General features: G+C 35.9%; 2 protein-coding genes across 5 annotated transcripts; one reads left to right on the top strand and one right to left on the bottom strand.

Moving 5' to 3' along the window:
- Positions 1 to 7,255: 7,255 nt before the first annotated feature.
- On the bottom strand, positions 7,256 to 10,233 carry LOC137963058 (UDP-arabinopyranose mutase 1-like). The gene is made up of 4 exons (XM_068810243.1): positions 9,669 to 10,233; positions 9,181 to 9,431; positions 8,107 to 8,275; positions 7,256 to 7,716 (listed from the first exon to the last, which is right to left on the bottom strand). The coding sequence occupies exons 1-4, from the start codon at positions 9,990 to 9,992 to the stop codon at positions 7,402 to 7,404; spliced, it is 1,059 nt and encodes a 352-aa protein (XP_068666344.1). The 5' UTR covers positions 9,993 to 10,233; the 3' UTR covers positions 7,256 to 7,401.
- Positions 10,234 to 18,631: 8,398 nt separating this feature from the next.
- Positions 18,632 to 25,810, top strand: LOC137952611 (small ribosomal subunit protein uS9m-like). 4 transcript variants are annotated; one of them, XR_011112311.1, is made up of 8 exons: positions 18,632 to 18,785; positions 19,327 to 19,373; positions 20,826 to 20,943; positions 21,800 to 22,436; positions 23,674 to 24,114; positions 24,567 to 24,647; positions 24,878 to 25,209; positions 25,751 to 25,810. XR_011112311.1 is itself a non-coding variant. In XM_068799694.1 (8 exons), exons 4-7 carry the CDS (start codon positions 21,914 to 21,916, stop codon positions 24,967 to 24,969), a joined length of 1,137 nt encoding a protein of 378 aa, XP_068655795.1. In that variant the 5' UTR covers positions 18,632 to 18,785; positions 19,327 to 19,373; positions 20,826 to 20,943; positions 21,800 to 21,913; the 3' UTR covers positions 24,970 to 24,984; positions 25,097 to 25,322. The 4 variants fall into 4 exon arrangements, 3 of the variants coding, with proteins under 3 accessions (XP_068655795.1, XP_068655791.1, XP_068655787.1); XM_068799694.1 differs by lacking the exon at positions 25,751 to 25,810 and having other exon boundaries at positions 24,878 to 24,984; positions 25,097 to 25,322; XM_068799690.1 differs by lacking the exon at positions 25,751 to 25,810 and having other exon boundaries at positions 21,803 to 22,436; positions 24,878 to 25,322.
- Positions 25,811 to 27,280: the final 1,470 nt, after the last annotated feature.

Below are 27,280 nucleotides of genomic sequence, written 5' to 3'. Positions count from 1 at the left end.
CAATTACCTTTTCTAAGATAAGAGGTGTTTAATTACTTATTATGTGAGCCCAAATCGACCTCTTATTATGAGTTCATGCACTCGTGCCTTTGCATATCCTTACCGACTCTAAATCCTATTGGTTACCATTTTGGTGATTATTATGAACGGTGCTGTATACTAGGCTTCCATCAGTCGGAACCGATATATCACTAAGCCAGAAATAGAATTCTTCTATTATCATTTCTGTGTAAATACTTTTGTAATCTTAAATTATAATCGTGGTAAATAAAGACTTTTTCCTTAAAATTTACATCCAATTATCTTTTTTAAGATAAGGTGTTTAATTATTGTATTATGTGAGCCCAAATCGGCCTCTTAGAAAAAAAATGGTCAAATTCATTTTTCTTTTCTTTTCTTTTCTAGGGATTCCAAACAAACCCTTGAAGCTCCTCTTGTAGCTTGTAAGCAACAGGATGGGTTTTGTGTTTAGGTTCAAATATCAGTCCAACATAGTCATTTTACATGACTTCAACTTTTAATCTTTTGTGGTAGCATAAACTAAATTCTATGCCACATTTATCCACTAAACTTTAACTTAAATTCTAAAATTTTAATTGTAAAATGTTGTTTGAATCAATGACATAGTCGAATGCTTCTTTGGAAGCACAGCCAACCATGTTTAAATTACTGAAGAAAGAAAGCAGCTTATGGGACCTTGTGGACCAGAAGGCTGAACCAGTTTGATTCTTACAAAAGCCATTACACTGTCGGGGAAGTTTCCTCCATTGACAAGTCATGCTTTGAAACTTCACTGGAGACACTGGCTGGTACTCTAAACTCAGAAGAATGGAGTTATTAAAAGACGAAAAAAAGTGTGGCAGTCGTTGTTCCAATAAACTAAGGCAAGCACACAATCACCCCATCAGAACGTGGGCTTGAAACTGAGAGCAGGAGGCGTCTTAAGATTTTGCAGTTTGAAGACTGGGTTCTGGTCAAAAGCAGCCATGATAGGAGGAGGCTTCCTACATTCTCTGTTCGTTTATTTTTATTCAGGTTTTCGCCTAAAATATCTATCCTTCTCCTACTTTCATCCCACTTGACATGCTTTCTTGGAACTTTCGTTTTCTTTGCCGTAAACCAGCTCCATGATTCCTTCTCTGTGGAAGCTGGAATGGAAGTTTGCTAAGTTTAAACAAACGATCTGAAGGCTGCTTCCCACGAAGAGCATAAATGGGTTTTGCAGTTTGAAGACGGGGAGCTCAAACCGTACTTGTCTTTGACTAAAAAACATTAAAGAAGAAAAAATTGATAGGAAGAAAAAGGGAAGGGAAAATCCAGCCCAAGCTCCTCTCTCAAAGGAATGACACAAGTTGCCTTGTCTGGTTCTCATGTCATGCTACAATTTTCTACTTGCTTTGATTTCAGAAATCTTGTCCATTTCATGACAAGAGTTTTCTTCCTTTTGGGTGTCTACCTAACAAAGGCAATTTTCTCTTATGAACTGACATAAAAGATCACATCTATATAAAAGATTGATCTTCATTGAAAACTTTTTTTTCTTTTTTATTCTGTCACGAAACTCATTGTCATGATCCTACTTAGAATCATCGAAGGTGTTAACCATAAAATCTTTACTTAGGAGAGTTTGGTGGATTTGGCCTTGGCTCTAAGAACCGGTCCAAATCTTATTATGCACTTTGTAGTTATGTGAATAATTATGTGATTTCTCATTAAGACTTTATGTTTTTTGGTAATATGATGTTGCTTAGGGGTTACGGTCTAATTAGCCACAAATTAAGTCATTTATGAATGTGTTAAGCACCTAGCCAATACTACCCAAAATACCGGCCTGTTAGGAGCGGAAGGCATGAGTACTTAACCCAGGACCATAACATCACACCCACCTTCACGAGCCGACGACCACAGCGGCCACACTTTAGCGACAACCCACTCTAGTTTCTGCTAGGTCGCCCCTCCGCTTAGGACTCTCGCCTCTCAGGACTCATGCCGTGGGGATTCGAACTCGCGACGTAGCACCAACTTTGATACCAAATGTTAAGTACCTAGCTAATACTACCCAAAAGACCGGCCTGTTAAGAGCGGAAGGCAGAAGTACTTAACCCAGGACCATAACAGAATGTTAATCTTAATGTTGCTCAAATGGTCATACTTTTACCAGTCTCGCCTAGTTTGATGTTACTATCTTTGTTAGTAAATTATTAAATTAACTGTTTGTTTGATCTTTTAGTATATTCAATTATTTTTACTACCTTGTATTATCACCATTTATGAAGTTTTTTCAAGTCCTTCCAATTGCCTGGATATTCTTATGTGGAACTGGTAAAAAGAAAATAACAGAAAAAATCACTCTTATTTACTTATTTTTCATTGAAATTTTTCTTGTGACAGCTCGAACATAGGCAGGTTCGGGCTCGACTCAATTGGATGCCACCCCTACTTGTGTTCATGTGTTTTATAAATGACAATGGAGGTAAGAGGCGAGTGGTAAATTACTACTTCAATACTTTTATTTTAGTTTTCTCATAGTTTCTTGTTGGAGTAATAGAAAACTCATCATCTATACAATTAACATCTTGAAAGGTAAGAATAGTCAAATAGAAGATTTTTATTACTAAAAATTAGCATAAACACAAAAGAAAAATAGACGAACAAAAAATTATCCTCCCATGGTTCTCAGAATGTGATCTCTGTGTGCTTCGAAGTTTGAAGGTGGGTCTGGTCAAAATCGGCAGCCACAGACGGAAGAAACCTGGACGAGCTTGTCTTTGGCTCATCTCATTCAACTCACACTCCTTCCATTTTCCACAATAGAGGGGTTGATAGTTCTCTGGGTTGGTAGGTTCCAGTGCCGAGGAGAAAAGAGAAAGTGGAACTGAATCAAGGATGTGAAGCAAGAATGAAGATAATGTCGTCTATCGATTCTAAGGTTATATCTTATATTACAAAAATAAGTTTTATAGAAATAATGAAGTCACAAAGACTCGTAAACTAATCAAAATTCTCTTGAAAACAGGAGAAAGAAACAAGCCCGAGATGATAATGGAGATTCGGTCAAACAGGAAATGGATTTGAAAGTGGAAAATGCAGGCCAGGATTTTCGACTTGTTTTGTTTTCGAAGTTGATGTCTACTTTCATGACAAGAGCATCTTACCTTTCTGACTAAGGATGCTTAATTCCTTGTCTGTTAAAAGAAACTAGTCACCATAAGATTGTCTTTATATGAAATCAATCCCTCCACCGGAAACCTACTACTTTTTTTCAATTGTGAAAAACTCATCATTTATGACAAATAATAAATCAAAAAAAAAGAAAGTGTTCCATAGATATATTGGATAATAATGTGTTAAGCATTATTTTTTTCCTTAAGATTTGCTTGCCCTGAAATATGGAGCTAGTTTTATGGAACTATATGGACATTGTTCTCAACCTTCTATTTGTGATCGAATGGGATTAGCTTTAGTTAGGATTGTAAGATTTGATTAAAATCTTTGTATGTGTGAAGGATACCAAGTCGTAATAAAGATTAGTTCCTATTACTGGAAACAAAGGCGAAGACTAGATCGATGAGATGTAGAAAAACCCAAGAGACTAACTATTTTCGCTTTTCTAACCTTCGAGATCAATGTCGCCGAAGACTAGATCGACGAGATGTAGAAAAACCCAAGAGACTAACTATTTTTCGCGTTTCTAACCTTCGAGATCAATGTTGTGGATTGGACGGAAAGACAAGAGATTTGGCCCAAAACTTTGACCAGAGGTTTTTTTTTTCTTTCTAATCAATGTGAATTGAGTTGGGCATAGGATTGAACCATAGACCGATGTGAATCCAGATTCCCTTGCTTGGGGTTGGTGAAGCCTTGGCCCAAGGAGGAACTAGCCCAAGGAGCTAGCGCTGCGTGATGCGGACAAGGAGGGGCAGTATCTCGAACCAATGCCGGCAGTGAGGGGGGCGACTGTGCTGGTGTTGGGTTTATACTGATTTTACAACATAATATTCAACGAAAAATTGGGTTTTTCTGCGTCTCAGCCATCTCCGGCCTGTTTCCGGTAATAGGAACTAGTCTTTGGGCTGATGTTACGACTTGGTATCCTTCACAATGACCTCTTGGATCGTTTGGTCCAAGAAATCATTGAACTCTATACGGAGTCACTTTCGCATCTAGTAAGTTTAGTCCAGGGTTATCCTTAGACCAAGCATCTCAAGGGATTTGCAAGTCACATCTCAAGAATAAACATGTGTTTCCACACAGTGAACCCAGAAAATCAAGTCCAAAGGATATAATAAGCAGGGAGGAAGACGAAAGGGAAAAGAAAATCAGGGTAGGAGCTTCTTGTAACTGTAACATATTCTTACCGATCCAATTTCAACAAAGAGACGATGGCTTGACATTTTATAAGGGTTCAGAGCCACTAGATCATGGATTAGTATCGTAACTAGTCCGGTAAGCAACATCTCTCCTGATGTAAGTAAATGACTCTTGATTCAGTACTAGCTCCAATGCTTGATCATGGACTACAAGAACTGAACCTAAATTATAAACAGTCTTTGTTACTCGAGTCAACAATGGACGTCAGAAGCTGGAAGAAGCAGTCCTCTTTAGTCTAGACCGTAAAGAAAGTAAGGGAAGACATGATCTCTTCTTTCATTGACTTAAGACTCACATTAGTCATTTCCACACAAAGTGATGGAGATTCCATTAGAATGTCCTTCTCATTAAAACTTCTGCGAAGGCCAAACGCACCCATCAACACCATCATCATCAATATTCAAAGCGAATCTCTCCAAATACTTTCAATTTGATACTCTGAACTCTCTGATAAGAAACCTACTAATACCTTTTGCTTATTGGTAATTATTGAGTATCATATCACCTACTTTAAAATTTATTACGATTTGTTGGATACATGATACATACAGGTAGGGTGGCATCGAGTTGAGCCAAGCTCAAAGCACGAGTTCGGCCTCAGGCCTTATATTGGATGTGAGCTCGAGTTTGATAATTTTGAATGAGTTCAATCTCTAGTTGAAGGTTGGAGCTCAACCTATATTTAGGATTGTGCATAATTTTAAATAGTCATATGTAAATAAATTCTTTCAAACTACATTCAAGCATTTGACATTATATACACCCTTGTTACATATATAATATAGAATGTTAAAAGACATTTACACCCTTACACATGTATACACTACATAACATTCAAAATACCCGATAATTCCATGCAAAATGAACAATAGACTACTCAACTGTTACATTTACAAGAACTCCAAGTTCCTTCCTTCTTGCTTGAAAACCCCCGATCCCATTGAATTTCACTCGGAAGAGGAACCTTCCGACCCTTATTGCCCCACCGGAGAGCGGACAGCTAATGCGTTCCACATATTGAACTGGGTCTATGGTCGGTCTGTGACCCCTGGATGCCAAAGGCGTCCTTGGGGTGATCTCGTAGTTTCTCCAAGTCCATGCTCCCTCAAACCCATAAGTAAAGTCTCCTCCTACGATAAAAACAAAAGAATAGAACTTATTGTTGTCTAATAAAAAATAGTTTTCCACCACTAGTTACTTCATATAACGGAAAATATTAAAATTATGAAAGTGAGAAAAGTTGAAAAATCATGTAACAGATAACACTATTTTCACAGGCTTCTTCTTAAGTTGTATCATCAAACAAATTTTTTTTAAGTAAAACTTGAATATTCACAAAAAAAGAAGAAGCTTTGCAATGGAGCTTTTTATATCTCCAGGGATTAATTAGTGCTCCTCCATTTCCTAAAAATAATTAAAATAAAATAAAATCATTTCTTAGGCGATGGTTCTTTTACTAGGGTAGTTCTTAGCAAGCTTGTATCATTGGTGATTTCAATGTTTTCTTAAGATCTGAAGAAAAACAAGGTGGCCGACATGATCGGTTCCACCTCATGGCTGAAACTTGACTGCAGAGGTGCACGAGGACAAAACGTCCTAATTGTCCTCGAATACCATCATTTGCATGGGTACAAGGGGCTCGTTCTTTCCAGGCTTGTGTAAACGTTGCCAGTTTTGAAGAGAAATTTGAGCGGTGGACACGGTGACTTGCAGCACCAAAGAATTAACCAATCGTGGGCCAATACATTTACAGTGGAAAGCAGCAAAGCATTTGTTAAGTTGAAGAGATGAATTGAATGAAAGAGACGGTTTGCACTTAGCAACAGTCTTCAGATAGGTGGATTGAGAGCGTCTCTGAAGAGATTCAGAGAGGTAATGATTTTACAAGTAATGGCTTTGAGCTGGAAACATGTTCTCCCCAGTCGGGAGCATTTCTGAACAGCTCAAACAGAAAGAGGAACGCTTGTGAATCGACAGTTCATTTCTTCTTTCCCCACGGAGTGGATCAAATTCTGTATACTTATTCACCAGTTATTTCCTGTGATCCTCCTCCATTGCTCTTATCATTTTCCCTCCATTTTTTGCTCAATTTCATCCAGACTCGTAACAATTTTCAGGAAGTTCATAAAGATACGGACCGATAACGGAAATCTTAGATGCCCTGGGTAAAAGTATTGAGAAGTTGAAATTAATGTTCGACAATGTTAATCGTTCTAAAGACAATGGTCGAGGGTTTCTGCCCATAACAGGTGAAGATTACAATGCTAAGCTTGAACTGTGTTAAATTGGGTCGAATGCCCTATCCCAAAATAATTAACTACTAACTTTTTTCCAACTAATAAATACAAGATCTTTGTACTCATTAATGTATGTGGGATTATCCTTTTACAAATTGCTAAATTTTTTTTGGCAAATTTGTAATCCATAATTTATTTGAGTAGTTACTGGCAACTCCTTAGATGTTTTACTTGAATGACTTTTCCTTTGCCGTTTAATTACTTATTTTCATTAATTCCGTACCTTAATAATCTCAAACTACTAATAATTTTTGGCCATTTTATAATCATCTGGATTACGAACAAGAAACGGACATAATAGTTACTTAAATTTGATCATAGTAATCAAAATTAGGTTTAGGCCTTCCGATGATGATTAACCAAAGTTAAGAAGGTTTATATCCAATTATAATCACAAAGCCTTTTTAATCTGGATCCATGTAGCACTACTATAAAACATCTGCTTTTAAACCATGTTAAAATTGAGTTCAGATCAAGACCAAAATGACTATTTAAAGTTACAAGATCTACTCCCAAGTAATCCCATTTAGAGTTCCTGTAGAATTTTTTGGCATATTCAAATTTGATTTGTCAGCTCAAAAGAAAAGAGCCTCAAAAGATATGGGTGATTATTAATTCTTCCAGATACGATGTTATCAAAATTCTACAGGAATAATAGCTTCTTCAATCTCCAACAAAGTCCTGAATATGCGATCAATATGTAAAGAGAAATTGAAGAATAAGAACAAGAAACCTAACTTGTTTGTTGTGGAGGATTCAGCTCATCCCACGCTTCAATCCAAGTGACCATGCCTTCCGCAAGCTTCTGAAAGTAGGGATCCACAGAACCCAGTTTCTCTTTCACCAGTTTGGAGAGTTCAATATAGCACTTCTGCACAGTGGTGCATTCCTTGGGGAGAACAACAGATTGAAAGAAGGGGATGATATCCTCTTGCCAATAAATGCCTTTGAATTCTTTCTTCAAGTTAACAAATGGATTGCTTGCTTTGCTGTGCCAGATGTAGGGCAACCCAGTCTTCACTCCCCATCCCAAATGGTCACAGATTACCTAAAAGGAAGTGAGAGTAATAAGGGGTCTTTGTGAAGTTGGGTGTAAGACCTATCCTAAAATGACTAACCAACTTAGGCTTTTTGTACTCACTAATCCATGTGGGACTATTCTTTAACACTTTCCATCACGTGTAGGCCCTCTTTTTGTAGCTCTACAAGTGGATAATTTGAGTGAAGACCCACATATTAGTACATGCTTTGATACCATGTGAAATAGGGTCCAAGGAATTACTAGCCAACTTAGAAAGTCTCTTTCCCAACTAATAAACTTAAAGAGTCTTCTCAAAGCAAGATATAATGGGAATCAGCAGTGATAATCTGATGCAGCGCAATCACTGATGGTAGCTACAAATAATATTATGGAAGAGTTTAGAAATTGAGTTTATACCTTTGAACACCACCCTGCCCACATGTCATCGTATCTGCCAATTGGTTGGCCATCACCCATAAGCCCAAAGTACATGGCAGGCCCTACGAGCTCCCGGTTGAATGCTAGATTCATTCCACACATTGGGTACAATATGCCTTTGGGTACTGTCATAACAGCATCCACATACCTGCAGAAGGAAAAGGAGAAAAAATAAAGGAATTGCAAGCTCCAAATACCAGAATGGACAATTTCTAGAATGTATTTCTCTTAAGATGATAATTTACTCACTCCAAAAACTTAAAAACTGGATGCGTTGGAGATAAATCAGAAATGTTGGACATAGTATTTGTAAGCCTCTTCTCATCGTAAATTTAAAATCTGGGTGGTTTCATCATCTTGACCTCATCATTTCTTCAATAACATTTCCAAAACTCAAGAACGTCTCTGTGCAAAATGCATAATATCTCTTTCTATTTGTATATTGGGTAAATGAAGTTTGAACAAGAGAAAAACTATCAAGCTAGGAGGCATGGCGAGGTGCTTAACGAAGGCCAGAAGTTTGATTAGAGAGATACTTAAGATACTAATGCCAGATGCAAGTAATCAAACTATCAGGACATTGAAGATAATAAGAAATCAAGAAAGACGATTCTGCTCGACACTAACTCGAGAGCTGTTGAAGCTTCTGGTTCTGAAGTTGATGATGTAAAGACATGAATATGTTAAATTAGATATGCAAATAGTTGATATTGCAGACTATTCTATCAGTAAACTTTGGTGGACTGAAATCAGCACCTATGATAAAGCATATAATAAAAATAAAAAACTGGCAGATGTTATCATTTTTTTAAGAATAAGAAGATAAAAGATGGGGAGGGGAGATTGAGTCTGATAAACGAATAATCACTGCAGAGTAAATGCGCTCGGAAAATCTACCCGCCATACCTCCTACCATAGACACTGATTGAGCCGAATAACCAAACCTCAAAATAAAATAAGAAGACGCTTTTGCAACAGCAAGAGAAAAAAGAGAGAAGAAGAAGAAGAAAGGAAGAACTGTTGAGCAACATAATAAAAAAGAAAAAGATCTACCTGGTGTTTCGCTCCAGAGGCTTGACAAGCTGCGTAGGCGCATCATAGTCCGGAATGTTGAGCCACAATCCGTGAGAAATAGCCGTCGTCACTCCTTCCCTGAAGCTGAAAGGGTATCCCCGAACAAAATCGGCTCCTTCCCTGAACGGATCGTAGAGCGTGTTGAAGAAATACGGCGTCGAAGGCGACAGCAGGTTGCAGATGTGCTGAGCCAGCGCGTTGATCTCTTTCCCGCTCGGATCCTTCGCCACCTGCAAGTCCATTCCATTAAACCAAGCTCATTTTCCCTAACCCAATCCAACTCATCGAGTCGACTCACTTTTTTAATCGCATGTGGTAGCAGCAGACCTCCGCAAGAACGTTTATTACTCGCGGGTCCCACAACCTCGGGACGCGGGGATCGCCGGACCGGAACTTGAATCGGAATCCGATCCGACGAGGCCTCCGACATCCGAGTGGAGAAGAGTCAGAAGGGAAGAAGAACTCACGAAGCAATCGTCGTCGATGGTGTAAATGTACTTCTTCTTGGAGACGAGGAAGCCGAAGCAGCGACAAGCGGAATCCTTGAAGGAGATGCAGCTGGCTTTGGGACCGAGAATCCGGTTAACGTCGTTGCGGTTGTAGAGCTCGTAGTCGAACCCGTCGGGCACTCGGATGGTTCGAGTGGGGTCGCCGTCCTGCACGATGATGAGGTGGTAGGGTTGGAAGAAGGGCCTCCACATCTCCAGGAAGTCCAGGTTCCGGATAGTCGGAATCACGATGTCGAGCTCATCTTTCAGCGGTGGAGACACAGGGATCGCCGGTCGAGACATCGAGGGGGTGGGGGATAGGAGAAACCAAGGAGGGAGAAACGGGAGAAGAACGGGGGAAGTTCACAGGTTTATAGGGAGCAGGAAAGCCCAGAGGGAACGAGAAGGGAATGAAGTAAAAAAACCGCTCACATGGGCAGCTGCTGTGGGGTTTTACAGTTTACGCTCCAGAAACGAGATCTTTGCAGGCTCCAGACACGAGATCTTTGCGGGTTTTTGCAAGATCTTTCCCTTTCATGAGAACAAAGCAACCGGATTTCCTGGGCTTCTTTTACACCCTTTTCTTACTGTTTCTGGGTGTTTGAGTAAAACGAACATGATTTCCAACCCGAGTTGTCGTAATTGAGGTGAGTCAGATCGATTTCAGACTGGACGTCCCTCATTTTAGCATTAGACAAAAAGAGAGCACACATAAGGGCGGGGTTCACCCATCCCTTTCATTTGTCATTGAGAGAGGGGCCCTAGAAAATTTTGCTACAATATTAGAAGGGAGGTCACAACTAGTATACAGAAGGGGGAGGATAGAGTAGAGCCTCCCTCCTCCCTTTATCTATAACAAAGAGGTCAAGAGGTCAAGAGGCAGAGGCAAAGCAAAGCTTCCCTCTTCCTTACCTCTTTGTTTGCGAGTGTGGCAAGATGATGCAAAAAAGATAGGGAGCCCTCCCCCATTAGCAGAAGGAAACAAAGAGGTCAGTGTTAAAGTATACAAAGAGTTGTGTATTTAAGCCTTTTATTATTATTCCATCTTCTTTATGTGGCCTTATCAGGAAAGAGTATCTTTGATTTTATACTATTTTTCAACCTATCTATGTTAAGGAAAGGGGGAGAGCTCGACCTCATGCTTGAAGGAGTCTCTTTCCATCACTTTTCCTCTCTCATAACTTGTACTTCTTTATCCTAAAACTTTTATTCTCTCCTCTCTTCTTCTCTCTCTTATCTTGTTCACTTGGCTATCTATAAGAATCACATGAATTAAGGTCCTAGAATTTCACATAGTACCAGAGGAGGTGCTCTAGGGCCTAAATCTTCGATTTCACTCTTATGCAAGCAAGGGTCATGTCTGAAAGAAGCAAGACAATGAAATCTTCTGTTAAGATAAGTCTTTTGTTTATCCTTTGGATTTTTTTTTCCCCTCTTTTTTGTTGAATGATCATCTTCATGAAGCATTCGAGTCTTGTTTTTCTTTATCTCTTGTTCCCATGCATGCATCTTGTTGCTGAAATTGCTATTGTTGTTCAAAAAAAAAATTCACTCTTAATCTAGAGAGTTGAAACCAACACTTCAATCTTTTCTAAACATCAATCCTTTTTCCTCAAAATAGTAGCATATTGACAATGAGGAAAGAAAACAACAACATAATCATCCAAGCTTGCTATTTTTTGTTTACTTCTTGCTAGTTTCTAAGCTCATTACGCCTTTGTTCTACATTGAGTGTCCTATTGGTTCTAATGTTAAAACCTAGAAGAGTCCTAACTAAAAAACAACACTTAAGTTAAAAAATCCCACTTAGAAACTACCTCAAACATTATTGTTGTTTTTCATCCTTTAAATTCGGAAACTTCTATATGATCTTAAAGATAACAAGTCTATTTTTGTTTCCTACTCTATAACAAACTACCATCTCATATATTTTGTTGTCTTTATTTTCAAGTCTCCTTACTGTTGTTGTCTAGACAAAATGCCTAGTTTTTTGGGTTCCTCGTTTTGATTGTAAAGGTTTGGTTCAACTTTCTTCTTTGTTGTTGTCCCTCATTACAACAAAGATAATTAGTAAACTTCCAACTTCACATTGTGCACATGTTGTCTTGTTGTCTACCATCCAAGGTATTGTATTAATCAAAGAGCTCATCAGTGTGATCCCAACACACTCTAACATCGAAAGTGATCCTAGAATTCTTGAATCTATCTTAAACATTCTCCAACTCTTAGTAAGGTATTGGTATTGTTACTTTTTTTTATTGTGACACTATAATTTCAATTACTTTTTTTTGGTGTGACACTATAATTTCAATCATTCCATCATGGCCAAATGTATCTATTCTTCTTACATCGATAAACAAGAATTTTTAAAAATCACAATCATTCCATTGTAAGGTGCCTCCAGCTATTTAACTTAGGGCCAATAAGTGAGAATGTTTCTCATTTCACAAGATCTTTCATATCACCTCATAAAGCCACCACCCTTTTATGGATGTCAATGATCTTAGCTAAAAAAAGGTTGAAAAAAAAGAAATGCTTGTGATTAATTGGTTGATTAATGGTATGGGGGAGTCAATGGCCAACAATGTTGTACACTTTGGAAACGGCTAAAATTATTTGGGATACATGTTCTAAACTTTTACTATTCAAGTTATGATAACCTTCAAAGGATTTATGATATTTACTAGCCATGTACACTACCAATCAAGGACAATCTCAATGACTATTTTTATAAGATTTAAAGGTTTCCTACAAGAATAGAAATTGTTTCAACTATATTCCATTGACATAGCAATTCGAAAGAAGCAACCGGAAGAACTTATTGGGGCTTTTTTCCTAGCCAACTTACAACCATACCTTGATGTAGCCAAGTCCCATATACTGAGCTCTTCAAAAAGACCCTCATTCAATGATATTTGTGCTACTAGATACAAGAATTCAACCAATATAGTGGAAACACAACCAACTTCATTTGCAACCTCAACTATGATTTCTCAAGGTAGGTTTCATAATAACTCGGGTAGAGGAAGATGAGGACTACGTAGAGGGCAAGGTAACTCTAGTAGAGGATTTAGTGGAGGTGAGTTATCTAATAACCAAAGCTGCACTTATTGTAGAATTTCTAGCCGTATGGTAGACAAGTATTGGAAATTACAAGGAAAACAACCAATGCTAATCAACTCACCACTGCACATGACACCAAAGTTGTAAAAGCTACATATAACCTTCTTACACTTTAACACCTTGCATAAACCTTTTTTTACTTTTTCAACAAGGTGTTTCTGAAATGTTACTAGGAAAGTTTGAATCTTTCCTCCTTATCCTTTTGCTCTACTAAATGATTTGCTTCCATTTTTTACGAATCACAAACACAAGTTCAAGGCTTAGAGTTTTCCTATCCATCCCATTCTTTTATCTCTATCTAATGTTCTTTTCACTCTACAATTTCCTTTAGGCCTTATGTTGTTTAGACAAATCACAAAAACTATTGATTGTTCAATAATCTTATTTCCGTTCATATTGTATATTTTAGGACCAGAAGACCAAAAAGATGCTTGTTGGAGGCCAAGAAAAAGGAATCTTATGATTTTAATAATGATGCTTTCGAAGTCGTATTTGACTCAAATCAATAGGCGATAGAATGACACAACAGGCTAGAACATCCATCTCTACCTTTGTTGAAGACAAATCCTTCTCTTCAAATGTCTCAAATGTACCTTGTGAATCATGTGAATTGGGAAAACACCACAAAAACTCTTAAGTGCTCTCATATTATGGAATCTAATTGAGAGATTAGATATGAATTTTTGAAAAGTTAGATATCATAGAAGTATTTCTAAACTTATATTTTGAAAACTTCATTTAGTTAGGTTCTCTTATGTTAGAATATTTATACATTGAAATCATATTATTCATTCTATCATTTGAATTTGAAGGGGCATTCATAAAATATTGACTATTAAGGATTTCAAAATCTAAGCACATTGAGTTTACAGTTTGAAATATTATGATTGATTTTAATTGACCAAATCTAAATTTCAACCTCTATAATTTGAAATAAAATTTTTTTATTCAAATAATTGTTTGTGAGCTTATATTGTGAAATTGGTTTTAAATCGAGTTGTTTAAGTGTTCCCCATGCATTTCAAAACCAATCGAATTACTTTTCTATGTTTTATCACCTACTATAACATTGATTAGGTACTTATAATTGATGTACTTATCTATTTGTAAAATAATTATGAAATCTATATATTGAGAGGTTATTGATATTAGGTAGCACTTGTTAGCAAGTAAATTTTGCAATTTGAGTCATGCCTTAAGCAAGGCAAGACCAACCTCCTCTGAATTATATTAAGAGAAGATTGTGTGGCTTTGGATTAGATATCACAAAATCCTTTTAAGGACTTATGCTGCTACTTACTTGGTTATTGTATTTATGAGGGAGAAAGCAGCATTAAGCTACTATTGTCAAGCCTTAAGTCCTTATGTAGGTAAGCGATACTGAAAATCTCATTCTTGGATATAGGCATGATGTGTCTAGTGAACTACTGTTGTAAATCCCAGTGTGGGTCTAGGCAAGATCATCTAGATAGTTGTTTAAAGTTACTTTGAGAGTCTAGGTTAAGTACTTAATTTGCTAGTGTAAACCTATGTGAGGGTGAGTTCATGTAAGTTAGTTATTGTGGTCAATTGAGTAGCCTTATCCCTGCAAAGGTAACATTATAATAGGCCTTAGAGGCAATTTTTCTATATATGCCGTTTAGTCAACTGAACATAGTTGTTGATCTCCAAGGTGCAAAATACCTTAGAAGTGGATTGACAATCTAAGATATGATTATGAACCACTATAAAAAAATTGTATGTTCTTTGTGGTTTGAATATTTGTGTATGTTTATTTGATTGTGAAACTAATTTTACATATTGAATTGCAAATAAAATTATGAACACACATAAGATTAAGATTAAACTAGAAAAAGGAGTTGAGTTTAGTAGCAAAAGTAAACAAACCTATCCACCCCCACTAAGTTTATTTTTTACGAGACTTAACATATAATAAATTATTTTCTTATAAAATTTTCTATTTAAATGTTAACATTTTTTTTTAGCAATTCTTATATTGTCTCTCTATCTCTAGTCTTCCAATGTTTCTCAATGACAGTATCATCAAGTCCTTAACATGCTTGAGGTGTCATATTTTTTATAGTCGAAGCACAATTGCTTCGAAACTATTACTAGGTATTTTAAGTGTTCAACCACAACATCATGACTCAAGTGGTAACGGTCAGAGGACTTCTAGAGCAAGGATGGAGACAAGTTAAGTTAAATAGGGAATTCAACTCGCAATGAGCTGATTTTATTGGAGATGAGATTTTTCCTCACACCAAGATGAATGAGGAGGTGATGAAAAAAACCTGAGGGATTAGGGTGAAGACTAGTTTTCTCATCCCTGACTTAAACCCAACTTGTGGATCTAATTACGTAGTGAACCCTCGTATTTTTACAAATGATATATGAATTTAATAAAAGAAGATTATTTTTTAATGTTTTTACTGTTATTGGTCCATTCAATTGATATATTTAAATTTCCACATATAATAGTCATATGTTATTTCAATTTATTATATATTTATATACATATATTTTTACTTGTTTATATTTATTATAGAAATTGTGTGAAAGATGTGATGAGAAAGCAAGGGGGATTGGTTTTGGTTTCTCCTTGACACATGTTTTGATGGCGACAAATTTTGGGTTGATTGTGGGTAAATTGACTCCCCACTCTCTACCTGAGGGGGGGGGGGTTAGTCCACAATGAAGTGGAATAAATTTCCCCCGCATTACCTAGTTCATCCCTCGTATGGCGTAGTGCAGCAAGAAATGAATTGAAGTGAGATTACATCACTTCATTCTCTCAGGCAAAAATCCCGGAAAGCTGATTTAGCCCGATTTTTCGAATCAGCCATTTGAATCGCACGTTTTTCGCCCCATCTTCTTCCTCTCGTCTTCTCTCTCTCTGTTCTCTTTTCTTTCTCTGCTTTTTCTCGTTTTCGCTCTCATCAGTTTTCTCTCATCATTGCTCGATTTTTTTCGCCCCATCTTCTTCTTCTCTTTCCGTGTCTCTCTCGGCCTCACTCTTCCTTCTCCCTCTCTGGTCTCCCTCTCTCTTTTCCCTATCGGCTTCCCTCTCTTCTCACTCTCGACCTCCCTCTTCCTTCTCGTTCTCGCTATTCTCTTTCCTCCCTCCCCCCTCCCCCGATTTCTTTCGATTTAACCTATTACGGTTTCGATAACCTTCGATTTCTTTCGATTTTCTTTGATTTTTGACATTTAGGCGTTGATTTCTTCGATTGGGCTTAGATTTCCCCAAATTTCAGAAGGTAAGCCAAAACCCTAATATTTTTTTCAACTAATTTAGTGTTGTATTTGATTTAATTTTAATTTATGTGCGTAATTTATCTTGATTGTGGCCATTAGTGGGATTTAGGGTTAGGGTGTATGGGATTTAGGGTTCAATTTCGTTTTGATAGGGTTTAATTTTGGGATTAGAGTTGGGATTTGGGACTTTTAGGGTTTTAAGGTATAGAGTTTACTCTTCACCTAAGCCCTTTAGGGTTTATGTTTTTTTTTTTTAAAATAGGGTTCTCAGTTTTTGGGGTGATAGTGTTTTAAGAGCTTAGGGTTTAGTGTTTGGGGCTTTTAGGGGTTTTAAGGTATAAGGTTTATGGTTTTGGGCTTTAGGAGTTTTAAGGTATAGGGTTTATGGTTTAGGGTGTTAAGGTCTAGGGTTTAGGGTTTGGGGATTTTAGGGGTTGTAAGGTTTAGGGTTTAGGGGTTTGGGGCTTTTAGGGGTGTTAAGGTCTAGGGTTTAGGGTTTGGGGCTTTTAGGGGTGTTAAGGTCTAGGGTTTAGGTTTTGGAGCTTTTAGGGGTTGAAATGTTTTAGAATGTAGTTGAATTTGTTTGAAGTGCTATAGAATGTTCTTGCCATGTGGTGAGGAGATTTTGGTTTTATAAATATCCACTACATGGTATTTTGTTTTTTGTTGGTTGTCTGATAAGATTCGGATGAGGTCCGATTAGCAGGTGAAAATTCGGATGAAGATAGCGATGATAGCGATGATCTTGGGGATGAAGGCAACCTATCAATAACCATGCGAAGGCGTCGTGCATTAGAATCCACTAGAGCTGCACAATTTTGAGATGCCATAACGACTAACATGTGGAGTGATTATTAGTGGTTGTACTTTATTGTTTTTGAACATGTATGTTGTCGTTCGTATGTACTAAACTAGTAAGTTGATGATGTTAAACGCACGAAGATGGTCTTAAAAATAATTTACGTTAATTATATTTTTTTTGTTATTTTATACCTTTTTTCACGTGTTTAAAATTTATTCTAATCACACGTAATTAGTATATTAATTTATAATAAATTGTAATCATTAATTGATTTAATTATCCAATTGCTATAATTAATTAAACAAATGGATTTACATTTTGTGTTAATATTTTATTAATTATTAATACATAAAAATAATTAATTGGTTTAATTATCCAATTAATTAAACCATTAGTTTTTCATTTTGTGTGAATATATTATTAATTAATAATATGTAAAATATATATTATGTTATTGATAAATTAATATATTTATTTATTTATTTTGTATTAAAATAGTGAGTTTTAATTTTAAACTATATCTTATGTTATTAAAAAATAATTTATTTTTTTATTATATGTACTAATGTTATTTTTAACTTTTTATTTATTTTAAATAGTTTATTCTAGTCACACGTAATTAGTATATTAATTTATAATAAACTGTAATCATTAATTGGTTTAATTATAAAATTTCTATAATTAATTAAACCATTAGTTTTATTTATTATATTCTCTTTTTTATTTTTAAATTTATTATTAATTTTTTATAATTTATTCTAGTCACACGTAATTAGTATATTAATTTATAATAAATTTTAATCATTAATTGGTTTAATTATCAAATTTTTATAATTAATTAAACCATTAGGTTTATTTATTATATTTTCTTATGTTATTTTTAATTTTTTTATTAATTTTGTATAATTTATTCTAGTCACACGTAATTAGTATATTAATTTATAATAAACTGTAATTATTAATTGGTTTAATTATCCAATTGCTATAATTAATTAAACCATTAGGTTTATTTATTATATTCTCTTATGTTATTTTTTAATTTTTTTTATTAATTTTGTATAATTTATTCTAGTCACACGTAATTAGTATATTGATTTATAATTAAATGTAATCATTAATTGGTTTAATTATCCAATGAGCTTATAATTAATTAAACCATTAGGTTTATTTATTATATTCTCTTATGTTATTTTTTAATTTTTTTATTAATTTTTTATAATTTATTCTAGTCACACGTAATTAGTATATTGATTTATAATAAAATATAATCATTAATTGGTTTAATTGTCCAATGAGCTTATAATTAATTAAACCATTAGGTTTATTCATTATATTCTCTTATGTTATTTTTTAATTTTTTATTAATTTTGTATAATTTATTCTAATCAGATATAATTATTGTTTTAATTTATAATAAATTATAATCATTAAATAATATAATATAATTTTTTATTAATTAAGATATTAATATGTTCTAATACTATACGTTAAATCTCTTATAAGTATAGTAACTATATTTATTTTAATTAATTATATGTTTAGGTATATCTCCTATTTATGTATATTATAAAAATTTATATATATTATAAAAGGTTACTCATTTTCTTCTTTATATCATAATTTTCATTTAGAGCACTAGCAATAAAATATGTTTTCCGGCCCCTCGAGCTCTCTACACGAACATCAAAACATTAGTTGCAGTTAAATCAATTTATCTCACTTCAGTTCAGGTTAATTGTGGACTAACCCCCTGAAACTGAAACGAAATGCGCTCCACGGCACTGAACTTCTCTCTGTTTCATCGACCACTCAGAATTTCTCCCTGAGTAGCTTTCCTCGATTCCCATCATCTCTCATTTTTCCCGTTTCCGAGGAGCCTCCTGCCGGACGGTTGTGCGTTTCTTCCTCGTTTACAAGTACTCTCTCTCTCTCTCTCTCTCTCTCGACCGGAGAGCTCAAAACCATTCCGACAATTCTAACCACCACTGTCGATTTTCATTACTTGCTTTTCATTAGTTTTCTGTGGAGAAGATACTCTCTTGCTAGATTAAATGTGCTATATTTATCTGCTTCGCATGTTATATGCTTAAATATGTTGTCTTCTCGTAGTTTTAGTTTGGTGGTTCATTTTTCAGTGTTTAATTCAAAGCGATGTTCTTTTCATCCTTGATGCTGTTGATAGTCCAGTAGATTTGGGTATTTTAATTTTAGTGAAAGACTGCCAAATACTTCTGATTCGAGTCTGGTGAGCAGAGGACATGAATTTTTAGATTCTTGTTTGCCAACTTGGTAACTTGACTATCTTTTCAACTTAATATAAATTCTTTACATTGTAAGCAAAAATATGGTATGATTAGTCGCATTTGTTGGTGTCTGAATTTGTCTCTACTCATTTTATTTAGCTTTTTAAGCTGCTGATGGAAACCTTTTTAATGTTTGCATTCTTGCTCTTTGTAGAGGCGAAGACAACCAGCTTAGTCCAATTGAAAATGGCCTTCTATTAGGTATTTGAAAAATCCCCTCTCAATAAAATGTCGATGGTTACGTTAGATACTTGATATACTTCTTAATTTCATGCTCTTAACATTAGCTTTGTATGGAAGAATTAAAATTCTAACATATTCTACACGAAATGCTTTGATATAGCAATGATATGTCAAACCCTTTTCAGAGAAGGTTATCAGTAAAGTAATTAGTTCCAATGAGTTTCAATGCAAGAAGCCACTCTTCCAATACCCATGGTTGTAATCTTAGCACTCATCTTTCTCTTGATCAAATATTAAATAAGAATTTTCTATTGAGAAACAAAAAAGAGAAAAGTGAATGAGCCAGTTATTCCAATGCATGAAAAGGTTGTTGAGATTTTATCCTTTTTTTTTCCTTCTGAATTTGAATAATTAATGAACATAAGAGAACATTCCTGATAGGATGCTCGTCTACCTTAATTTAAAGCCTTTCGATTGCCAATCCTCTTTTAATCTATTAATGGTACTTCAACTTTCTTGATACTGCTAGTCTAAGTCACCTCTCTATTTCCTTTGTAGTGAGCCCAATAGAAATTTCTCTTTGTCTTGATTAAATAATAAAATTGATAAGGGGATGACCCTACAATTCCTATGTGCAAAAAAGGTGTTGAGATTTTTCCCTTTTTTTTATTCTCTTCTGTACTTAAATAATAACTTGTGGACGTAAGAGAATGTTTCTGTTAAGATGGCCTTTTGCTTTAATTCTGCAATTGCTTGATTGTCAATCACATCCTTGTTTGAGTTATTAGGGGTACTTTGCTGTCTTGATAGTGCTAGTCTCATTGATTATCCAAAGTGTTTTTTCCTTGCTTAGCAAAGAAAAAGGAACAAAATCCATAAAGAATCATAAAGCCATCATTTTCTTGTACTAAAACTGGCCATAGTGTTTCTTTTAAAAAAAAAACTGGCCATAGTTAGCCTCTGCAAATAGCCTTAATAAAAGAAAACAGAAATCTTCTCTAGGAGTTCATACCTTTCTTGGGTTCCAGACTTCTAGCAGCTTCATATCAAGCACGTCTAATCATCCTATAAATGTTCTCCCCAAAAAGCTTTCACCGATGATGGTCCAATTGGCCTATTTGCCTATTGCTGACATTATTGATGTTTGTCTAATATAAGAGTATCAAGAAATTTAGATTTTGAATATATCCTATTCTGATGCATCACTATTTTGAAAGCCTTTATTTTTTGGGTGCTTTCCTTTTACATTCCTCTTTTGGTGCACTTCTTATATGTTCTTTGATGTTCATTTTCTGGATTTTGTTCATCTGAAAATTTTCATATCTTGTCTTTGCTAAATTTGTCATGTATTACTGGTTATGACAAAAATGTTGCAATAGATTTAAATGAAACTTTTGCTAAAACTTGCATGTGGTATTGTATTCCTATTTTCTTCTTTGTTTGTAACATGTTGTATTGATTTTCTTGCAGCAACCGATCTGGGTCCTTTCACTTGGGAGTTCCTTCATGTTCAGTGTTTCTTGTTCGTGGTTTCTCTCATTCTTCGACTTTGGGCACTTCTTGTTTTGCAGTTGTTTGAGTTGTGGAGGTTAGTTATTGTACTTGCTGGAACCAAAGAAGATTTGTTTAAGCCAAGCAAAGTGACATCTGGTGTGAGTTATGTAGCACTCTGGGGCTTGAATTATTGTCAGATCTCCTTTTCAAGTCCACCTTAATTTCCTTATATGGACAGATTCTAGTTGATTGGTTGATCTCAAAACATTCTGTTTGATTTAAATATTTTCATGTTTCTTCTGAATCTGTGTTGTTGCATGAAATACCGATAATCCTCAAGAGAATGGCCTTATCTTCATGGAAACCTTTTTGAAACTGAAATTTGTTGATGAACGAGAGAATTTAAGCTATATGCATTTTTTGTTGGATAAATGTGTGTGTGTGTGTGTGTGTGTATATACAGAGAGAGAGAGAGAGAGTATTAATGCATAATTTATTTCATTATTGTCGCAGTTTATTAGACTTTAGTCCCTTGAGGTATTGGCTTTTGATTTAATATGTATTTGGGACTTATATGCAATTATTTTGATAAATACAATTGAACATGCAAGACCACAATGGTCAGAATATTTTTCCCCAAATTCTGCTCGTCCGAAAAAAGGAGAGAGTGCCTCTCTTGCAAGGGCACACCTAGCCCCATGGTTTTCCTCTCGCACTCTTGTTCTCTCACTCTTTTTTTTTTTTTTAAAACTCACCAGAAATTTATTAATCGTATCAGAAGAGAGAAATTTTCTTACTTGCTACCGTATCTTACGTAAACTTTGTCTCATTTTCTAATTAACAGATTGATTTGCTGTCTCTTGGTAATTGGTTTTTAGCAAAGAGAATTCACTTTGCTTCTTTACATTTTCTACCATCTTATATTTTTTGTTCAAACCTGGTGCCTTCAGCAGTGCATGGGAGGATGACGCAATGAAGTTGGAGAGCAACCTAGGGGCCTGAAGCTCGAAAACCACAAAAACCTTCAAACACAAAAGGACCGAAAGGAATTATTTCAAGCCAAAATGCTCTCTCGCCTTGTTTCCCGATCTTCAAACCTCAGACTTTTAACCCACATCTCTTCAAATCTTTCATTTTCTTCAGTCTCATTTGTTTCATCTCACAGTCATTTGAAAAGAAGTGTATCTAGCCCACCGTTTGGATCCTTTTTCATGACCAAAAGAAACTTCTCTAGTGATCGGAATAACAATGATGATGAAAGTTTCAAATCTCAATCATGGATTCTTTCATCCCAGGGAGACGACATAGACACAGTTTTTAGGTCAGCGGACGGGGACCTGACAGGAATCACTGAGGATGTTGAAGGAGGCTCATCCACCAAAGAGATAGAAGATGAATGGGAAATGACAGAGGAGTTCAAGCCCTGGAGTTTGGGAGATGAAGAAGAGGTGGAAAAGGTCTTTGATTTTGGCAACCATGGGATGGAGGGATTGCCGCCTGTTGAAAATGAGGGACTGCAAGCAGAGCCTGGACCCAAAGATGTGGAGTTGGAGATCGAAGAAGAGGAGCTTAAAGCCACCTTGAAAGGTATGATTTGAAAAACGATGTGTCTTAGTTTCAGTTGAGGAGTTATCATTTGCATCCTCTGAACAGTGACAGTCTAGTAACCAGATTTGATTTATTTTGCATCTTCACAAGTTAAAATGTTGAAAAAGGTGTAAATTATTTTGAAAAAGGTGTAATTTGTTAATGGGTTTTAGAAAAAAAAATTTGTAATAGTCTATTGGTGCTATAGTCATTTTAGCTTTTAGGCTTGTTGCTTTTCAAACTTTGTTTGAAAAAAGTTCAATTCTTAGATATAGAGCATATCATAGCATACCTATGGTGGATATACAATTAAGGTTCTGTATGTCTTTGTTAAACAGTTTAGCCTTCTTTATGCATGAGTGTTACTTAGACATTGTTGTTCTGTGGAGAGAAAATCCATTTTGCTACATAAAATTCTGAATTCATTTGGTTAACTTGAAAACTAGTGTGTCATGTGGCTAGGTGGGAAACTATGATATTTTGTTTGCTTTTTTGTTTGAAAAGTTGGGAGCAAGTTGGTCTGCTAGTAATAGTGGGAAATTTCTGTGTACTGTTTGTATGCTGCATTGTCTTCAGTATTGTTATTTTATAACATCATATTTTCATATGTTCAGAGGCCTGGATCCAACACTTTGCTGACTTATTTTCTTATATTTTGTTCTGGGTGCATTCTATATCGTCTCTGTAGCTAGATTATGAGATCCAATACTTGGTTATGAGCTCTTTGATGTTCTTTGATTTTGGCTTGGAGATTTTGGGTATATATCATGTTAGTGCCTTATCTAAAATGTGTGCCAATTATTTATACTATTTTTATCTCTTGTTTAAAATCTGCTACTTATATAATTTTTGGAGTAGCATGATAAGCTTTGCTCATACTTGTTTATCATACCATGAAGTTGACAATGTGATATTGTGATGTATTCGAGTGATTTGTTCTTTAGTATTTGAATATGGTCAAATAAGATGTTTGAATCCAACTGGTGTTCTTGCCTTTGGCCTTTGTCCTGTCTAGGAATTGTTTACTGTGAGGTTGATGACATGATTCTATTCAGAAATATAGTCATAATCCACTGTAAACCCTATCTATATGTGCACATAATACATGAATATCCTCTATGAAACATGGATTGCTCATTTAAGTTTGTTAAAAAGCAAGTCAAATGACCATCGTCATGTGATACGGATGAGTTGCTTAACTAGTTGTTCATTTCTTTGGCTACAATTACTACTGCAGGTCCAAATCGTGCGTTTGGAGATCTAATTGCTGCATCAGAAATAACTGAAGCAATGCTAGACAGCTTAATTGTTCTGAAGGAGTTGGAAGGTATTGAAGGGTTGCCCCCTTTAAGTGAAATAGAAGATATCCGATTGGCTAAAGCCGAGAGAAAATCGACTAGGGCTGAAATAGAGAGAAAGAAGCAGGAGGAAATTGCCAAAACACATATAAGACAGGTTGATGAGAAGGGAAGGGCATATGGGACTGGAAGAAGGAAATGCAGTATAGCTCGAGTTTGGATTCAACCTGGGGAAGGAAAGTTTGTTGTTAATGACAAACAATTTGATGTCTACTTCCCAATCCTTGATCACCGAGCCAATCTTCTCCAACCTTTTTCTGAGACAAAGACACTGGGCCTTTGGGATGTCAGTTGTACTGTTAAAGGAGGTGGTGTCTCAGGTAAGCATCATTTTGTTCATTAACATTGTCTAGAATGACATCCAATCACCCTCTTGTGTGAGGATTGGTGTGCATCCTATGAGTAGGCTTGCCTACATTATGTGGTTCCATGGAATAGATGCTGTACAAATCAATGCTTGTGAGCTTGATGGAATAGGAACGTTTCTGTTTAATACCCATTTAGACTTCTTCCTTCCACTTGACTTCCCACTTGCTTGCCACTAGCTTGGATGGTTTATCTAGATGACCTTTGTGCCTTCTTTATTTCCCACCTGTTTCTATCTTACTGTTATTTTTTTCAGTTAAAAGTTACTCTTTATATGGGTTACCTGACTTGAGCATAATCAGCAAAATACTAACACACGAATTCATATTATGACATGGGTTTCTAACAAACAGTTTTCTCTATCCATTTTATCTGTTAACTGCTAAAGGTTCGTTGATATGCACAGGTCAAGTAGGAGCAATTCGTTTGGGGATTAGCAGGGCTTTGCAGAACTGGGAGCCTGGGCTCCGTCCACACCTTAGATCAGGTAAAGCCTAAGAATTTTGGGCTCACCAGATAAGCCATGATTTTTTTTATTTTTTTTTGAACTTGAAGAACTTACGCTTAAACATATACTAAGAAATTTAGCAATTTAATTTCTTCATCCAATCCATTTTCAAAAATAAAATAAAAATCTTCATTCGATATTACGAACTTGTGTTTCCTTGAATCTGTATTTGACACTCCTAGTTATGTGCTGTTGATTGTTTTTTGTAGCCGGGTTCTTAACAAGGGATCCACGTGTTGTTGAAAGGAAGAAACCTGGAAAAGCCAAAGCAAGGAAGAGTTTCCAGTGGGTCAAGCGATAAGAGTGGACTGCAGAAGTACCTTACTCATACTCAGTGGTTAATGGAGCCGGTTGATTTTTTTATTTACATTTCAGTTCACAGCAACCAGAGGTTCTTTTTTGTAAACTAACTACTATTCTTTTGGAAGGTATAAGCTGCGGAGTCAGAGGTGAAAAGAAAGTTACGAATTTAATCAGTTCCTGAAATTTTCCATGTCATCAGTTGAACCATTTTGTGTCAAATTTGTATGGTTTTCCTATGGTATGTAACTTCACTAATTGTTTTTCCATTGTCTGTAAGACCAATAACCAAATGATTCTAGATTGTGATTCTGCTTTTGTATCCACTTTGTGTGGAGATTAAGGCAATTACTATTCTCGGACAGTCTGTGTTGCTCAATCCGTGGTCGATGATATGTTTGTCACATACAAGAGAATTCAACATTAAATTTTAAGATGTTGAAGGAATGTTGAAGTAAATATTTTCCAGAATTTGAAGAAAGGAGTTCTTTTAATTGTAGAGAATGTTTTGCAGAGCTTGAAGTTCTTCAGCAGAAAAGAACCATTTTTTCCATTACTTGCAAAATCCACAGAAGACTGGGAATACAAATAAAAAAGTTCCAAAACACAACAAAGACGATAAGAGACTTTCAATTTCCAATGACAAGCTTGGCTTGGTGGGAAATAGGAAATCTTCCGAGTAGCTACAAATCCATATTTCTACTCTATGTAGAAAAATATGATATTGTAAACCATATTCCTGCAATAACTAGGTTTTGACTAATTCTTGCACTCTTGAGCAGATGAATGATACGAGATGTTTAGAGGCTTTGAACCTTGAGCAGAATCTGAAGTTTACTTTTGGAGTCACACATTTGAACATGCAATTCTCCTTGCTTCCTCATCAAATGTGAAGAGTTATCCAAGTCTCGATGATCAGGTGATCAAGATGGAGGGCAAATGGGACGGTGTACTCTCAGAGGAGCACTTCAATATGTTGATTCCTTTTGATCAGAGCAGCTCAAATCTTCATCATGAGGCGGTGGTGGTGAGAGAAACTGTTTTTTTTGTTGAACTCATACGTGAAGGAGATGGCTATGTGGGACGACGGTGCTGTCCCACTACAACAGTTTATGAACTCTACTTCTAAAGAAGCTGCATGCATACCGGCATGAAATAACTCCTCTGCCACAATAAGAGTCACATATCAGACCTCCATGAGCAGTGTCGATGATCAGGCCATGGAGGAAGAAACTGGGTTTTCTGCTGGGGCAATACGAGACAATGGTGTACTCTCAAAGTAACAATTCAACAAGTCGTTTCCTTTTTAACAGAGCAATGCAAATCTTGATCATGAGGCGGTGGTGGTGGAAGAAAATGGTTTTTTTTTTTTTCTTTTGCTGAACTCAGACGTGAACTGATTGAACATGATGGAATGATGGGACGTTAGAGCTGAAACCTCTGGTTCCAGTCTTCGAGAAACTTTCATTTACTGGATTGGAGCTCATAACTACTTTAGTTTTGAGGTAAAGAAGTACTGCATAATTAAACCAGACTCCACAAAGAAACGTTTGATTCTAACTAGCGTAAATGGGGTTATAAAGTGATATTGTGCCTCTGGATCTGATGATAGAAGAAGTAAATCTCCTAATTTTGAATCACAAGCAAGTTCCAGACACTGTACATCCACAGTGAAGACTTCATTTCTACAAGTACGCATGTCTTTTTTATCAAAACACATGACCGTTTCTGTGATGCAATGGTCAGTATCTTTCAACAGTTTTCGATTTTTATAATGGCCAAGGGAGTATAGGTCCCATACGATGAACATTTCATTTCAGATAAGAGGATGAACAAAGAGGAAAAGGGAGTTATAAGGCAGGTGAGAGATGTAAAATGATCAGATATGAAAGGCAATTGCAGACTCACGTCTCCTATAAATGATGGGTTATGCGTGCTTATTCTCCCCTGTGCAGCTTTCTCTGCTCAAAGTATTGGGAGTCAGGAGACAGAGACAAAGATAGCGTCCATGGTGGCCGAATCCAATTGCAGTTTTGGGAAAACAGAGATCATGAAGAAGCAACAGCAGCAATATGAGCTCAAAGGAAAGGAGGTGATGTTGCACCGTAACAAGGGAAAAAAGAGCAAGTTCAAGAAAAGCAGCTTCAGTAGAGAAGAAGATGCAACGTCTGGTGCTATTCTTCTTTTAGCTTGTATTGTCTGTACCCCCTCTTCCACCTAACCCTCTTCTCTCTCTTTCAAAGCAGGAGGTATAAGGAATTTTTTCTTTTGTCCATTATTTTGGATTGGGATGCAATAAGCATGATCAGCAC

The sequence above is a fragment of the Aristolochia californica genome, unplaced genomic scaffold (assembly GCF_029961685.1).
Source record: "Aristolochia californica isolate CCGP_79_NKW_82.1479 unplaced genomic scaffold, dmAriCali1.0.hap1 SCAF_1, whole genome shotgun sequence".
Lineage (NCBI taxonomy): Eukaryota > Viridiplantae > Streptophyta > Magnoliopsida > Piperales > Aristolochiaceae > Aristolochia > Aristolochia californica.
The sequence above is the reverse complement of the archived record's forward strand: the minus strand, read 5'-3'. Positions and strand labels throughout refer to the sequence as shown.

What these genes read in the sequence shown, in the direction of transcription:
- LOC137952611 (XM_068799690.1), top strand. Translation starts at nt 21,914, where the DNA reads ATGCTCTCTCGCCTTGTTTCCCGATCTTCAAACCTCAGACTTTTAACC. An exon ending in GCTTAAAGCCACCTTGAAAG is followed by an intron (nt 22,437 to 23,673) that starts GTATGATTTGAA and finishes TTACTACTGCAG; the next exon opens with GTCCAAATCGTGCGTTTGGA. An exon ending in TAAAGGAGGTGGTGTCTCAG is followed by an intron (nt 24,115 to 24,566) that starts GTAAGCATCATT and finishes TGATATGCACAG; the next exon opens with GTCAAGTAGGAGCAATTCGT.
- LOC137963058 (XM_068810243.1), bottom strand. Translation starts at nt 9,992, where the DNA reads ATGTCTCGACCGGCGATCCCTGTGTCTCCACCGCTGAAAGATGAGCTC. An exon ending in CCATCGACGACGATTGCTTC is followed by an intron (nt 9,432 to 9,668) that starts GTGAGTTCTTCT and finishes ATGGACTTGCAG; the next exon opens with GTGGCGAAGGATCCGAGCGG. An exon ending in GGGCAGGGTGGTGTTCAAAG is followed by an intron (nt 7,717 to 8,106) that starts GTATAAACTCAA and finishes ACTTCCTTTTAG; the next exon opens with GTAATCTGTGACCATTTGGG.